Here is a 17,664-nt window from a genome sequence, read left to right on the forward strand (position 1 = left end):
GGGAAGGATAAAAACTTGTATTCTGATCCCTATAACTGAAGATGATTTGCAAAATATAACTGATGTGGCAATTAAAAACGACAATGTTTCCATCAAATTGATGTTTAGCAACTACCGCTTAGAATTTTAGAAAATGTAAAAATTATATCCACGACATCATGAAGTCCTTTTTTTTGTCTTTACCATTTCTGATTTCGTTGTTTAATTATTTTCCAGCATAAAGGATTCAATTACCACTAGAATAAATATGTAAAACACTTGCAAAGTGTCTAAATTGAATGGAAAATATAGAAACAATTTGATTTTCATCAACAGCTACAACCGAGTTTATGTAAGGTGAATAAAATGTGCATTAATATCCATGATATGGATGTAAGGGTAACCACAAAATAGCACCGCGCCCGCAGTGGTGCATCCACAGCCGAGGACCTGACTGCGCCGGGTGGGAGGACATCGGGATGAGAAAAGGGGCTATCTAAGGCCCGACGAGCAAAATAATCTCAACATGCATAAATCGATATGTGCTTATTACAATCCCATACTTTTACGTTCGATTTTCGGTCAACCCAATCTGATTCGAAAATTCGAACTTTTGTGAAAAATGAGTTCGATCCAACTGAATTTTCTACAAGTTCATATCCAAATAAAAAAATCCAAAATTACATGAAACATCAGTAAATTTTAATTTAATTTCTTCTTAGTCTAAATAAAAATTTAACCAGTCTTACATAATCAGACAATTATAATCACTCTAAAAATCTAAAACTTTATAAACTTTCTAATAATTTAGTTTAGAAAAAAAAACATACACCATTTAATTAAGTACATAAAAATTTAAATTCTAAATAAATAAATTGGATGGAAGGAATGTCTTCCGATTCAATTTAAGTTTTAGTAGTATCAATGGATTTTGGAATTTTTTCAATTTTTAATATGTTCGATCTAAATAAATCTGAAAATACTAAATTTGCTTAAACTATGATCCGGTCTAAAATTCAAAAAAATCCAATCTAAAATTCAAAATGCAATTTAGATTAAGATATTCAGATTTCATGTATTTCCAAAGATTATTATTGTTGTTGGATATGGTTTATTCATAATTAGCACATCAAAACCTCAGCCGAATTCTAAAAACTGTTTCACTCATACTGCAACCAACCTTCTAATCTTCGAACACCGACCTGAAATATCCCACAAAATTTCCCCCATTTCTCATCACTCTCGTCGCTGCCTGTCGAAGATTCTTCAATCATCAGCTGCCGCCGCCGGAAATTACTGATCTTCCGCAGAGCAATTGGAACCCCAAAAAAATCCCATTTGATTCACTTTAATTTCCGTCCCAGGTAGTGAGAAAACATTCCGGGCAGCTGGAAGCTGAAGATGATTGCACTATTTTAGGGAGAAATTGATCTAATTAGGAAACCCTCTCCACTTGGGCAAGCTTTTGTCGGTGTTGTTATAAGGTAGTAAGTAGTTCGGATTTCTGGGCTTTGCAATAACTGTCGTAGTGATTGCGAGGATGGCGTCCGAGCAGGCGGCTACGGATAACATGTCGGATTCGTACCGGGGGATGTCGTCCGAAAACTTAAAGGGGTTGGTTTTGGCGCTTTCTTCCAGTTTATTCATCGGCGCCAGCTTTATTGTTAAGAAAAAGGGGTTGGAGAAAGCCGGGGCGTCTGGCGTCAGAGCTGGTAATTCAGTATTCCAGTTTAACTTGGTTTTTTCTAATGATGAATAACTGGGGAGTGTAAGTGCTTAATGTGTTCTATATCTGAGGACGCTGTTTGCTTTTTTCTAATACGATTTTAAGTGTGTTCGTGGCCTTCTAATGAATGACCTGGTGGCTCGAATCTCAGATTGCTACTTTTGTTACTAAGAAGTAAGATCTCCAATTTGTCTCAAGCTGAGCCTGCTTGTAAAATGTACATCTAGCCTAAGTGAGGAATATGCATACAAGAGATGAGTCTGCGATTGATGCCAAAATAAGTATTGTGGGTCTGGAGAAATGATCTGGTAGTCCGGATCAAAAAATATAATGCTTGTATGCTGAAACACACTATCCCATCACTTGTACATGATAATCCTGCTCTCAGTAACTTTTGTGCAGTCAGCCTAATTCAAAGTACGAATTACTATTTGAGTCCTTTATTGTTGGAGCTAATTAGAATTTTAGACGTCGTTGTCAAAACTATTACGTTTGCTTTTTTTCAATTTCAAAGTTCTTTGGATATTTACCACATTGGCGTACGACAACAATCTAGTGAGAATGTATTTTAACTGCTTTCTATTATGTGTTGGATGGCGAGCTGGTATTCTAAAAGTTGTACTCATGGGCCGTGAGAACTTCTGTCATGAAAATCTTTTAGTTGTAAAATTGGTTACAAAATTTTTATTCACTTGTAGAGATGATGATAAGTCACGTTTTCTATAAATGGGATATAGCTGCTGTTTGTTTAATGCTTGAAATGTTTTTAGCTGATTTTGTTAACGGGATCTTCAACAATGGTTGCTGCTTTGGTTGATAGAGGGGTACAATAAGATCTCGTTGCTCATTGAAGTATAACTAAAATTGAAGATATGCTTTTAATGACGGGCCACTAAATACGTTGCAATTATAAGTTTGTAGTTGGCCTCATTGTTTGATTGATAAGATGCATTTTGTTATTGTACATGTGTTTTTCTTGAATTGGTTTATATCTCTCTACTTATTTTAATTGCCTATTTAGTCCACAACATGTCATAATTTGCCATTTAACCTTGGTTTTCTCTTTCTTAATTTTTGTCTGCAGGGGTTGGTGGCTATTCATATCTATATGAACCATTATGGTGAATTGGCTTGATAACGAGTAAGCTTTGCGCATATTTGTGTATTTATGAAGAACTTATGTATTTAATTATAAAGTACACATCTTATCCACATTTAGGCGAATAGGAATGTAAACTTGTTTCCTAATGTATTAATTCTCAAGTGGCTTATGAAATAGTTCCTTGAGTGCATGGTGGTTATTATTTGTAATGAAAATTTTGATATGTATAGTTTGTTGATCTATGCACCAGCTCACGGGGCTATGAATTTTCATGCACATATACCTTGCTGAAATATTTTAGACGCCTTAAAATGACTGCTAACTTGCATATCAACATTTGAAGTTGGTTAAGATATCCTGTACAGTATAATGGATCATTGTCATTTTGCTGACCTAATTTATTGTCTTTAGGAAGTTGTCAACAAGTTTAACTCTCAAAGATGAGAAGTCAAACCTAAATCACATCACTAATATATAACATAGGGCTAAGTAGAAAACAAACCCCAAATGTTTACAGCGAAAACCAAATAACTCATCATCGTGCCCCCCTAACGTTCCCAAAAATAGGACAAATTGCCGCCTCTCACTCACGGGCACTTTAATTCTGTTAACCAAAACTTTTTTTCTCTGGGTGGCCAGGATAGTCTGCAACACTGCCCCACCCCTCCGCCACCGCCCCCATCGCACAACTTACTGTTGCAGCTAGTTTTGGTTGAGCTAGGTTCGCTGGTTTGGGTGATAGTATATTTTTGGTGGTTTAGCCCGTCCTTGTTCCAGGTGGTTTTATTAAGCAGATCGTCCAAGAAGTTTTCTTTAATTGAGTTTGGCATGGACATTACCTAACTTCAGACCATCTAATAGGGCAAAAAAGATTACATGAGCATTCCCCATGTATAGCAGCTACTGGATTACTGGATATTATTTCTGTGTCCTGGCTTTAGAGCGGCTGATGCTGGAGAATTATGCTGGGTGCTTCATATGTATTGTGTTTTACATCGTGTCTTCAAAAATTATGTTGCAGGTGCAAACTGCTAAGACCTAATTAAATTACACAAATCAAATATTATCTATTCCGTCAAAGCTTATGCCTATTCTGGCTGGAATGTTGACAGCCTGCATCATTAATTAATGTAGTATGATTTGACATTTCCCATCATTTTGCTGTCTGTTTCTTGTTGTCCTCCTCATGCACCTCCATTAGAAAGTTCTATTTTCATCCAGCTTTTATGTGTTCATAGAATTTTTTAAGCAGCAGGCATAAGACACATAACCAAAAAGTGCTGGTTTCGTTAGTCAGTACTTGAGTCTGATCAAAATTTGGAAATATATCTTAGAGGTTACATTTCTGTTGTTAGTCTGAGATGATGCATCCCAAACTGAGTATTGTATTGGTTTCGTTTGCTGTTTCCACAGTGATTGTTGGAGAAATTGCAAATTTTGCAGCTTATGCATTTGCGCCCGCCATTCTGGTTACCCCCCTTGGTGCACTCAGCATTATTATCAGGCATGGCATTATCAGCTACTTAAATCAAGAATTGTCGCCTTATTTTGACTGCTGATTATTGCCTGTTTACTGCAGCGCTGTACTTGCACATGTTATTTTAAGGGAGAGACTACACATTTTTGGTATTCTAGGCTGTGCTTTATGTGTTGTGGGCTCCACCACAATTGTCCTACATGCTCCACAAGAACGAGAGATTGAATCTGTTAAAGAAGTTTGGGACCTTGCTACTGAGCCAGGTAACCTTAAGTGCAGCTTCCTTTCTTCTTGGTTTATTTTATGCAGAATTGTTGCATATGTTCTCTGCGGAGCTAAGGACAATGCATCTTTCCTGCAGCTTTCGTCTTGTATGCAACTCTGGTGATAGTAGTTGTCGTTGTTCTGATATTCTATTATGTACCTCAATATGGCCAGACACACATATGGTTCTATATTGGTGTTTGTTCATTAGTTGGTTCATTGTCGGTAGGTGTTGCTTTTCCAATTTATTTCTCTTCCACCAACTCCTCTTAGACCCTGCTTACATGAGACAGCAGAAAGGAGATTGCTGTTCTGTTCTAAATGAAAGTTGAAACTATGTAAAATTGCCTTGGCAGGTCATGAGTGTCAAAGCACTGGGGATCGCTTTGAAGTTGACCTTATCAGGAACGAATCAGCTAATATATCCACAGACATGGGTCTTTGTGATGATCGTTCTTTCTTGTGTTCTCACTCAAATGAATTACCTAAATAAGGTATTTTCTTCTAGTTCTGGTGATGTAATTTATATTGGATGGGTATGGGATGATATAATTTTCTTTGGCCTTCTCTATCATGTTTATCTGTTTCCATTTATGCGGATAATCTTGAATGCAGGCACTGGATACATTCAATGCTGCTGTGGTTTCGCCAATTTACTATGTCATGTTCACATCTTTAACTATATTGGCCAGTGTGATCATGTTCAAGGTAATAATCCTGGTGCTCGATCAGAACTAACATGTTATTTTAAACATAATGCGCTGCCCTGATAATTTTTTATGAACGGATAAAGTTAATAGATGGAGTGTAGCTGTGTTAAGACAAGCTAGTGAACAAAAGGAATTAAGATTCAGAATATAGGCTATTTCGTGATTTTAAAGATTTACGGTGCTCTTGTTACTGAATACAAGTAATTATGATTGCCTCATATATTTATTTGGAGCAAAGTTTTATCCACAGGCTGGCCACTTGTGATTCATTCCTTGTTCCACTTGATCTTTTACTCCACTACCGTACACGGATGAAACCAACGTACTGTTATGTTGATCCTGCAAAATTTCTTTAGTTTTGCCATTTTCATATTTAACTCCCTGCCTCCTAGCCCGATGAAGGGAAACAAAGGGGATGTGGGTGTAACAAATGGTTTATATATCGAGCAGGATTGGGATTAGGCAGAATCTGACTCAGATTGTCACGGAAATGTGCGGGTTCGTGACTATTCTCTCTGGTACATTTCTTCTCCTCAAGACAAAAGACACGGCAGAGGGTATGTGAGGTTTACTTTACTGGCTTTATATCGGTGGATATCGGATAATTTTCTGTAATTTAAGCTTGCTCTTTTATTACCTGCGTACATAACGAGCACTGTTTTGTATATAGGTTGTACGGCATCAAGACTTGCAAAGCATGAGAACGAGGATAGTTTTGTTGAAGAAGGTATCCCTCTAAAGCGGCAGGATGCAATGAGAGCAACATGATGTATGCTCTCTCTTTTTTGTTTTCCTCTTTAATATTTTTGATTCGATTGTAACTGCCTGCGAAAAGCAAGGTCAGAAAAATTACACTCTGCGGAGAAGATATCACAGGATGCATCATGGATCTTGGAGAAGATAATCACAGGATGCATCATCGATATTGTATTTAAATAGATGGAGTACATTCAATATGAATATGCATGCATTGTTCTTCCAGCCCATCCCAGATTCCACTTTTAACCTCCTTATCTCATCTTTGAGTTCGATTGTGGCGACTGGCGATATCAGTTTTGTGTGAATAACAATCAAACATACTTGGGAATTAGTTTTAAAATTCGAGCGAAGTCCTTGTCAAAACGAAGAGCATGGAATGAAGTCTTGCACAGGATAAACAAAGATAATTGGGAGTACAAATTTGATAGTTTGTACTAAAATCCAAATATTTTGCCAGTCTGAGAGTTGTTTTGAGACGAACCTTCCAATCATCTTTGATAAATCTCCATTTCTGCACTTGAATATAGTATGGGGATGTGTATAGACATAGAACAACTGGTATTACATCAATGTTCACACATTTGTACCAACTTCTCATCGAGACCTTCAACTGAACTCAGTGCATGACACAGAATGTTGAGTCTATTTACGTAGTTTAGATTCAATACATGAGTGGTTATGGGCTTATAGTTATGGCAGCTTAATGATGAATGAAAAATTTAAGGTGAAAATTGTTCTCTGTGAAAGACATGGATATGTATCACAACTGTTACAATCCACACAACCCATCCAATATTGTTTGTTTATAGAATATGAAAGAGAGATATGCAATTGTAAAACAGGGCAAAATGAAGTTGCATTTACGCCTTTTTGGGTTGATAATCGATCAAATTTGAAATTAAGAATTGAACCCTACATTAACTAAAAAATTTCAGCTATTGCTTAATTGATATCAACCCTAATCGATATTAACCCTTTACTCAATCTTAACTAAAAGGCACTCACTACATGCGTTCTTGGAAAGCTTCAAGATAATAGAAAGGGTGGGAGAAAAGCTTCTCGGATGGGGAAGCCATTTTGCTTCCCAGTAAGAACCGCTAAGGTGGGGTCCATTGTTGAGCCATTACACGCGCACATTCACACACTGCCTATAGGTCGCACAACTTGGGCGCTTATAGTGAACGCGTTAGTAATGCAACTAAGCGACAATCTACACTAATACGTCAATTTTTATTTTGTTTTCCTTATTTTTGTTAATTTTTCTTCATTTTCTCTTCATTGAATTGTTTGCTCATTTTTATTTAAATTTAATAATAACAAAATAAATATTGGGTGGTGTGGTAATTTCAGTTTGTATTATTAATATTGTAACTTACATATTTTTAATTATATTATTTTGAAAAATATTACTAATTTAATAAATGTGTATACACATATGAATATGTGTAAAAAATACATTGTGATATTGTAGGTAGGGATGTCAGTGCAGCCTGCAACTTGTGGGCTGACCCGAATAGCCCGCCAAATTTATAGGGTTAGGGTTGAAAATTTATAGTTCGATAAAATTATAACCCGATTAACTCGCAACCCATTAGGGCCAGACCCCAAAACCCTATGGGCTGGCCTGAAAATCCAATAAAATTTCTATTGTTCTATTTATTTGACTCATAAATCGTCACTTCATTGATTATTTTTATAATATATATAACTACAAAAATAACTTTCAATTTTATATTAAATATACAAATTACATATTAATTTTATTAATATAATAATAGATAAATAAATGAGAAACTTCAAATTCACTAAAAAAATATATAAATTTCTAAAACATGCATTAAATTTTCTCGAAATATGTTTATACTTCCCTTTGCACAAATCTCATATATTAATATATGTTTATGTTTATGTGTGAATTTAAGCATATATCTCAAATTATCAAATTTATCATAATTAAATGTTTTACATTTTATAAATATAACTAGTTTTCATCATTATTTATTGGATTAATCGCATGGTAATTATATCGGCAGCAACTCGATTAACCCGTTGGGCTAGCCCGAAACCCGAGCTTTTAGGGATAGGGTTGAACTTTTATAACCCGAAAAATACAACCCGATTGACCCGAAACCTGCTGGACTTGCCCGATTGACATCCATAATTGTAGGTCATTATACAATTAGAAATAAATAAGAGTAAAGGCTAAAACTGGTCCTGAACAGATGCTCATTTTATGATTTTGGTCATATACTTTATCTTTTGAATTTTTGCATCCTGAACACTTCAACTCGGATCACAATTAGTCTTACACTAACAATTCCGTCAATTTTTAAACGATTTTAACCCGATTTTGACCAATTTTTAAACGGTTTTAACCCAAATGGGACTGTTAAAACCATCAAAATCGAGTTAAACCCGTTTAAAAATTGACGAAATTGTTAGTGTAGGATCAATTGTGTTCTGAGTTGAAATGTTCAGGATGCAAAAATTCAAAAGATAAAGTATATGATAAAAACCGTAAAATAGGCATATATTGAAAACCAGTTTTAGCCTTTACTCAATAAATAAATATTTTTAAAAGAAGTTAAAAACGATATGTTATCTTATCTAGTACTCCCTCTGTTTCGCCATAGTTGAGTCATTTTACCATTTCGGGAAGTTTCTTCATAGTTGAGTCATTTCCATATATGGTAACTTTTCTCTCTCTCTTCCTTTACTCTCTCTTACTTTATTCTCTCTACTTTATTCAATTTTTACTTTATTCTCTCTACCTTTTCCTCTCTCTTATTTTTTATTATTTATTTAACACACCCAACATTTAACTCTGTGTCGAAAAGTTCCGCCTCAACTATGGCGAAACGGAGGGAGTAGTACTCCTACTAGGTACTTACAGAAACTCCAGGGGTACTATAGTAAATTCCGTAAAACTTCCCGAGGTTAGGGTTTAGGCTATTCCAGTTTTCCGTATAAATTAGTTGACCCACTTCAAAACCTCACCACTTAAAGCCGATTTCATCCGCAGCGCAGCCGTCAGTCCGCCACCAGGTAGTCGTAAATTCAGATGCAGTAGTTGGCGCTCTGTTTGCAGATTTTGATGTGCTAATCATCTTAATTTCATGTTTACTCACTTGATTTTATTACATCGTTGGTTTTGGATCATCTGATACTAATATAGACTAGTGGATTTTCGATTTTACCAATTTGTGTCTAAGTAGCTGAATTCGGTTGATTGTTTCAGTAAAAAATGGTTAATATATAAGAAATATTTATTGACTTCACATCAATTTGAGCTAATTTTGTTGGTTGTTTACTTTGACAACAGATTAGCAGCTTCAGGAGTCTGATCTTGAAGAAAAATGTCAGGGTAAGTGGATAGTTTATCTCATCAATTTGAGCTAATATTTATTGACTTCACATCAAGTGGATAGTTTATCATCGTAATTGTAATGATTACTTCGAATAATCAGATTTTATTTTATTTTTTCAAATCAAAGTTTATCATCAAGTCAAGTTCAATAATTGAGTCGATAGCAAATATGTTCTCATAAAATTTGTCTTCGCTTTGTTTTAATTTGCCTTTTGATATTCTGTGGATGTTTAAGTTATTTTGACTCTGTCCAGTTTTTCTCTCCCTTCACTTTTCTTTCGGCACATTGTTGTGAATTTACTGTGCTATGAACACCCTCCCGTAGCTTATGTTGCTTATTAGCAATCACTACTTGATACTTGATGGGAGATCTGAGGATTTTATATTGATTATGTATGTTGTGATGACTTTATTAGTTTGTTTATGAACACCCTCCCGTAGCTTATGTTGCTGGAACTCTTTTTTTCCCTAACATGTCTATTTTGTCACTTAACAGTGAGGATGTTGTTGCTGAGGCACCAGCTCCAGTTCCAGCGCTTGGGGAGCCCATGGATATCATGACTGCTTTGCAGTTGGTTCTGAGAAAGTCCAAAGCCCACAGTGGCCTTTCTCGTGGGCTCCATGAAGCTGCCAAGGTCATTGAGAAGCATGCTGCTCAGCTTTGTGTCTTGGCAGAGGACTGTGACCAGGCTGATTATGTCAAATTGGTGAAAGCTCTTTGTGCTGATCATAACGTTAGCTTGATCACTGTGCCTAGTGCTAAAACCCTTGGCGAGTGGGCTGGAGTAAGTGACACCACACTTCATCTTTATATGTTCATCGTTCTTAAATGGAGTAAGACATTTTTGGTTCAAGTTGGGTATTGGAATGTAGTCTTGGATCGGGTGCATGCGGCTGAAGTTTGACTCTTTGGCACTTCCACTGCCTTGGGGATGAATGCAGCACCCAATATCAACTTATACCTTCAGTTGAATTCAGATAGATATCCTCTATATCTACTTGAACATCTGAGGGCTCAACATCAGTTAATAGCGTTCTAACCTAAAGTCTCTAGAATTGGATCTTTGGTCTGACAACCTTTTCATGTCTCTGTTGTTACATCTTTTAGGAGCTGTCATTTATGGTTTATTTTCTGACCTTTGTCTTAATTTTTCAGCTATGCAAGATTGACTCTGAAGGAAAAGCAAGGAAGGTGGTGGGTTGTGCATGCGTTGTTGTTAAGGTTTGAGCTTTGACATTATATGACAAATCTGGACCTTTTGGAGTGACACTCAGTGCTTTTGCCACTTACATACATCAACAAATTAAGCTTCAACTCATGATCATGTTAATATGTTTTTGCAGGATTACGGAGAAGAAAGTGAGGGTTTACATATCGTCCAGGAATATGTGAAATCACATTAAATGGTTTCAGGATGTTGAACCCTTGGACATGAAGAGCATTTCTGATTGTGATTCTGATACTAGGATGCTAGCGTGCTAGTTTCAATTTTGATCACTTTAGAACTCTTTCCAAGCCATTGTGGGGATTCGTTTTTGGACATCTTTAATGTTGGTTCAAGTTTTATCATCTGATGCTTTATAGTATAGAGAGATTGAACCACTTTACATGTACTGTTTATGTTCTATTAAAGTTCTCTTGGATTTCCCCCTTTTTCTACTGATTTTGTTGGTTTGAGTTTCTGTGTTGATTACTACTATTAGTTAGTCTAAACTCAATTTGTATATTAGTATTTTATAATTTTGGCTGACAATATTAAGATTCATAGTTTTGGGTCTTAAAGGTTATGAATTTGTCTCTTTTTAGGTCCTTTTGATGTTGAACTTGATCATCAAAGTGATTTTGGCATATAGTTTATTTTTCGTTGTAAATATATAAAAATTTATAATTTTGTTTCTTACTGTTTCTTAATTAGAGTAGTAAACATTATATAGTTTATTTTTCTCAAAAAAGCTTTTATCCAACCTTCAAAATTTGACGGTGGTAGGAGTCATGCACGATTTGAATTACAAATTTACAATGCTCTAAACCCAAAATTTTATTGAAATAGATGGTGATGGGCGGCGGCAAAAGCTTAAAATTTTAAAGCCCATTATCCATACTTCAAAATCTCAATGATGGTCGTCTATAAAATTGCAAGTCAGTGGAAAATTTTGAATGCTAAGCTCTAGTACCTAAAATTCGCGCATGCGATAACATTTCTCCTCAAATTAGGCTACATCGATTATGAATGTCTGGCAATCGAGGTTGAAACCCCAATTTTAAAAATTTGGAAATTTCAAATTTGTTTTGATTTTATTGCAAAACTATGAAATTAAAAAAAAAAATTTAAGTGGTTAAATAGCAATAAATAAATATTTATAATTAATTTGAATAATCTCTTTGTCTTTGAAAATATAAACTTTTGAAGTGGTATGAGTTTTAATACACAATTAGTTTTTAGAGATGAATTGGTAAAGTACGAGAGATTAAGAGAAAAATGCGTAAAATAAGAGAGGAAGAGAAAAAAAGGTGAAAGTAAAGTGTTTTGAAAGTTTCTATTTTTAAGAGACGAACTAAAAAGGAAATAATTTCCATTTTTAAGGGACATGGGTAGCAATATTGTGAACTCTTATTTGAGACGGCATCTTCACATGCACAACTTTTGGCACTTGCTTAGCTACCAAAATTCGATGCCAACGTGCGGTTTCATAGTCGGACATGTGACAAATTTTGAAGATCATGAGCTCTAGAACCTCTAAGATTTCGTCTCCGCCATTGATATCGGTTGAATCTTGGTTTTAATCATTGTAATTTACATTGAACAAAAAAATCCCAGCACCATTATAATTTAATAGTTTTGTCAATTTTTAGCCAAAAAAATGAATCAATTCATAATCTTTAGGATTCAAAACTAGGAAACATAATATTTTAGACCAAAATCATAAATTGTTCTATGACCAAAAAAGACTTTAGTCGTGTTAATTGTCTAATCAATAGTGTGTAAATTGTTAATTAGATCAAAATCACTTTGGCCGTTAAATTTAAGCGGCACATTACTTTTAGGACAAAAAGGATAATTTCACAATGTTTATGGTTCAAATGTATTAACCGACTAAAATCATATATAAACCATAGCAACATGGATTATACTCCCTCCGTTCCCAAAGAATATGCACTTTGGATTCGACACGGTTCTAATGTAAAATTGATAAAGTAAGAGAAAGATAGAGAGAAAAAGTAATTAAAGTATTATTAGTAGAGAATGAGTCCCGCCTCATTCGAGAGAAAAGATTTTTCAAAATTAAAAAGTGCATATTAATATTGGACGGACTAAAAAAAAGAATGCATATTCTTGCGGGACGAGTATAATATTAATACGTGAATTTCAATGGTCTCAGACTCTCAATGTTTGTGGAACAGGAGATTTCCTTGAGAAGGATTAGTTAATTATTCTTTATGCTCTTTTATTACCTAATATAGGTATTGAATTAAAAAAAGTACTAATCTAAACTCTAAACTGACTATAAAGAATAATCTTAGTCTATATAACATGTTATTTGAAGATTTGAAAGATAAAAAATGCACTCTTATGTTCATCTAAACAGAAAATAGTTTTAACTCAATCCTCATATTCGGTCTCTTCATCATCATCCTCATTGTTGTTGCTGTATCTCCACCCTTCTGCAATATTCTCTCGTTCCTCTTCCGTTTCTTCGCTATCTTCTTCTTCGTATATTTCCTCCTTGAGAGGTCGATGTTTCTTCACCAAATTCAAATTGACAGGTGAAACAGTAGAAGTCTTACGTCGAGAAACCTTTGAAGGTGGCAGCTTCAGGTTCGGCTTTGGCCTGCTTTGTTTACGGACTTTACTGTTTCCACGTTTACCAGCGTATGCATCTTGATCACTGCCTTCATCCATCTCATGTTCAGTGTTTTGTTGGTTGGCCTTAGCATTCTCATCTGGAAAATGGCCGGGATGTTCTCGCCTCAGATGAAGATTCAGCTTGTATTCATGAATGTACGCCTTCTCACACCCTTCATATGGACAGGCATGTGGCCGGTCTGATGATGCAGGGCCCGTTGTAGACCTCGGAGTTGCTCCTGTTGTAGACCTCGGAGTTGCTCCTGCTGTAGATCTCGGAGTTTTCACGGGCTTTTCAGGAGGCATAACATATTTGGGCGTTTCCATCACATTCTGCACGAATTGCCAAACATTTAGGATTAGTTAAAGATTAAGCAATAATCACACACTTAGCGTTCTTGACATTCCCACCCCAACCAAAAGGGCCTAAAAACTAAAGGTCTGATCAGTGCAAAGACAAAGGAGCACTAGCCTTTGCAAGAACATCACAAATGAAATAGCCAGAACATGTGCTGTGAAAAATATTGTGCAAAAAGGGGTAAAGCCGACAAAGCGAGCAAAGACATGGAATCTGTAACTGACCGCCTTCTCATGATGAGATGCTATGTGATTCTTTAGCTTGTATTCGTGGGCGTATCGTTTTCCACAGTCAGAATATGGGCAAATATGATAGTTCTCCTGCGCATGTGTCTTCATATGCGACCTGAGATTGAAGTCCAAAGAGAACGCCTGCACAATAGAAAACTATAAGATGATATGGGTAGCACTGGAAGTAAGCAACTCGTGCAGATTCTGGAGAGTATTTATAAATCTGGCATTTTTTCACCATGGACACCAAGAATGAGCACCCACTCCACTTGTTATGAGTAAGACCAAACAGAATGACTGATAATGGCTCATAGAGTAGATGATTAGATTAGCCATCTTTATGGGATGGCAGTGACACACTAGTTTGATAAGCTAGTTTACTCACCTTACCACAGCCTTCATGTGGACACACAAAGTCTCTCTCCCCAGTATGAATTAAAAAGTGCCTCTTTAGTTTGGAACTGTCCAAAAATTTCTGCAAAGCACATGGCAACAGAATTCAGATGACAATGAAACATTATGAAAAAATGAACAACATCGTATGATAGAGCAGGCACGGAACTCTCATTGAATATCCATTAACAACAGTGTAACTTGCTTAAGGAGTAGGGACAAATTGCCTTTCCATTTCAAAATTTCAAAAGGCCCTTTCAGTCGCACATTAGTTAAGCTGATAACTACTTGTTAATTAGAAACATATGCAAGATAAAGTTCTCATGATATCTATGAAATATGTTGAATTACATAGATTCAGATTCATGTGCCCAGATTTGCTTAATTCAGTGGCATCTCAACAAACCAACAATAACATATGATACAATTACTAATTCACAAGTATAGTTGTTCCACAAACATTCAGAATCATAAATAAAAAATAACAAAAAAAGGAACCACCAGACCCATATAGTTGAATCCCAAATTTGATAACGAATATAAATAAAAAGAAAATGAACAATAAGATACTCCAGTTTACATGTGAATGAACTAGCAGGAATTTCTTTCCACTTGCTCAGTCTACTTTTCTTACTTTCAAATTTCATTGAGATATTGATAACAGTTAACCAAATTTCAAGGTAGTACAACAGATTACAAGCTCCTTAGTTTCCTTAAGTAAACAACTCATATTTTTTATTATGCAATCCCTTCCCTCCTCTATATTTCAATAATATAATGTTGTTAATGTGGAGATTCTTTGGCTAATTTATGGCATTCACTTAGATAATAATATAGATCTGATTCTCTCCACACAGAGCAAACAATTAGGAAAACATCTAGCAATCAACTTTTGGTTTAAATAGTGCTCCTATTTTTTTGTTAGTGATGGAGCATGTTCAACTTGAACTGAATAATATAAGTTCTAGGTGCTTTCAATACTTAAAAGACACTATCATATTATTGTAAAGGGGCGGGTTAAGTTGCTTTATAATCATGTCATTCATTACCTTCCCACAATTTTCATAGTGGCAAACATATTGTCTCTCCCCATGAATATGAGAGTGCTTCCTCAATGTTCCAGCATCTATAAATGTCTTCCCACAGCCTTCATAGCTGCATAAGAAGAGAACTTCTGTTGTGGGTTCAGGCTCGGGCTCACCCACTTCTGACTCTTTCGACTTCTCCTTCATGGCCCTCATTGTTGCCTCTGAAATCGTATACAAGCAGCTTTGCGGATCAAATATATATGGCATTGTCCGCCAATAAAATAATCAGACAACACAACAAGATGGAGTATTATTCATTCTATGCTATTTTCTGCCAATTTTCTGCATCAATCACATGCACAAGAATCCTATTAAAAAAAATTGAATATGACAGAAAACTTAAAAACCTTTGAAACTCACCATTAACCCATTTCAACACAAGGCATTTCCCACCATTTGAAACAATATCTTGCGGTACCCTGAAAACGATTCGAAAAAATTAGTAAATTTTGCAATTTACATAAAATTAAACAAAACCCTGCTCCACCGAACTCATCATCTAACAGCAAATTAAATATGCGCAGAAAAAAAGAGTGGAAATTTGAGCAGAAAGAATTAAAGTTGTCTTCTTTTACCATTCCTTGAACCATTTAACGGCAGGGCCTCTAGAGCGGGACATGGGGCGTCTGTCAAAGGGACTGTGGCTGATGTGAGTCTCCATTGACTCGCTTCTCTCTCTCGCCCTCTTCGCCAGAAGGTCAATTTCTTGAATGAATTGGAGAAGTAGAACTTCAGCAGCTAAAATTAGGGTTAGGGAAATAAACGTTTAGCAGAATATTAAGATCGAGGCCTGTGATTATCTTGGAAGTTTTTAGATAGCGAAAGTACCGTCAAGTTTTAATCCGCCATTGTTATACTTTCAACCCCGGTTCGGTATCCACAACCGGACCGATGTGACTCCCCGTTCCACTAGTATGACGCCACCCGCAACGCGTTACGCGGGTGGCTCGTAACCCGTCACGCCGGGACGAGACGACGGCGAGACGCGTTGCAGCGTCCCGTCTCGTCCTCAGCCCGCCGAGCATCCCGTCCCGCCGAGACTAATGGTGAGCCGTCTCGCCACGCGCCCGCGCGACGTGGCGCACTCCGGCGCCATGCTTGACGCCTACTCGTCGGCCCGCGAGTGAGCATTGTCACGCTTACGCAAAAAAATATTTTTTTTAAATCCGAATTTAAAAATAAAAATAAAAAATCGAAGAACGGTAATATTACCGTTTTTTCAACAATTTTTTATTTTTTTACTCTATAAATACTTCTAATTCATCCTCATTTCACACACTAATACACATCTATTCTTCCCAAGTCATCTCCATTTCCTCTCCAATTTTCATCTAACCTCTCATCAAAAAGTGTCCGGCTACGGAAACTCTGGCGGTGGCGGCTCCGGCGGATTTGACATCAACGCGTTCGGCGACTGGGGGCATGTACAATGTCCTGGGTGGTGGTTCCGGTTCATCGACGCCGGGCAGCCAAGGTTCGGCGACGCCGGGGGTACCAACCACCCCATTTTGATGTGGATGCATACGCTCGTCCCTCCGCCCGGAGGTATTCGCAAGGATTATCCCAGATTCAGGAGGATTATTCGGTTGAACCCACTCCGGAAGGAGGCTGATAAGGCTCATTTCATGCATCGGTTTAAGGGTAAAATGTACTCTACTTGATCGGTTTATCATGCAAAGCAAGTGTTAAATGTGCAGGAATGTCGCTTGACCAAAACAACAAGACCAAACTGATCAGGCGAGTACAATAGGCGAGAAAGGCTAGATCGGGGGAAGTTGATCAAGCGGAGTAATCAAGCAGTTAAGGAGGGGACCACTGGATGTCAGAAGAAGGACACGCGAGGCTATGAGCTGGATGGTGTGCATCATTCTGTTATCAAGGACAACATTCTAGAAGGGGACACATGCTGATATATGAGACGCAAGGACGGAGCTGAGTCACGAATTTGTTACTGAAAAGCGTCTTCGTTCTAGAAGAAGAGCACGTAGCAATCAATGAGTCGCTCACTCTCAGCATGAGCGAATATTCCCTGCCAAGATCGTTATCCAGCTGGAGGTCGTGCCGAGCCTATAAATAGAGAATGTGCCACCACATGAAGGAGATTCGATCCTTTACTTTCCGCCTAGTTTAGCTTAGTTCAGTTCTCTAGAATAGCTTAGCTTAGCTTAGCTTAGATAAAGTAATATTTAGTTAGAAAAGGGCGACTGAAGAAGCGCTGCATAATACTTGTTATGTGTCGGTGAAGTCTTAAGTTTCCCACTGAGGCTCTTCTCGGTTTTACTTGCTTTCGTAATTTCCAGAGTGTTAGCTTAGTTTAATCGAAGTTGTTTTCGTTTTCATCATCGCATTTACTGCTTTAGTTTCAG

General features: G+C 36.7%; 2 protein-coding genes and 1 pseudogene across 3 annotated transcripts; 2 read left to right on the forward strand and 1 right to left on the reverse strand.

Annotated features, from left to right (window-relative positions):
- The first annotated feature begins 1,090 nt into the window (after positions 1-1,090).
- LOC121749339 lies at positions 1,091-6,239 on the forward strand (annotated as a pseudogene).
- Positions 6,240-8,957: 2,718 nt separating this feature from the next.
- On the forward strand, positions 8,958-11,044 carry LOC121799773 (40S ribosomal protein S12-like). 2 transcript variants are annotated; one of them, XM_042199251.1, is made up of 5 exons: positions 8,958-9,065; positions 9,340-9,381; positions 9,881-10,169; positions 10,541-10,606; positions 10,729-11,044. In XM_042199251.1, the coding sequence occupies exons 2-5, from the start codon at positions 9,374-9,376 to the stop codon at positions 10,786-10,788; spliced, it is 423 nt and encodes a 140-aa protein (XP_042055185.1). In that variant the 5' UTR covers positions 8,958-9,065; positions 9,340-9,373; the 3' UTR covers positions 10,789-11,044. The 2 variants fall into 2 exon arrangements, with proteins under 2 accessions (XP_042055185.1, XP_042055177.1); XM_042199243.1 differs by having other exon boundaries at positions 8,973-9,062.
- A 1,824-nt stretch (positions 11,045-12,868) lies between these two features.
- On the reverse strand, positions 12,869-16,127 carry LOC121799789 (zinc finger transcription factor YY1-like). The gene is made up of 6 exons (XM_042199264.1): positions 15,874-16,127; positions 15,659-15,717; positions 15,260-15,459; positions 14,203-14,292; positions 13,812-13,958; positions 12,869-13,562 (listed from the first exon to the last, which is right to left on the reverse strand). Exons 1-6 carry the CDS (start codon positions 15,957-15,959, stop codon positions 12,987-12,989), a joined length of 1,158 nt encoding a protein of 385 aa, XP_042055198.1. The 5' UTR covers positions 15,960-16,127; the 3' UTR covers positions 12,869-12,986.
- Positions 16,128-17,664: the final 1,537 nt, after the last annotated feature.

This window comes from Salvia splendens, chromosome 1, assembly GCF_004379255.2.
Source record: "Salvia splendens isolate huo1 chromosome 1, SspV2, whole genome shotgun sequence".
Taxonomy (NCBI): Eukaryota; Viridiplantae; Streptophyta; class Magnoliopsida; order Lamiales; family Lamiaceae; genus Salvia; species Salvia splendens.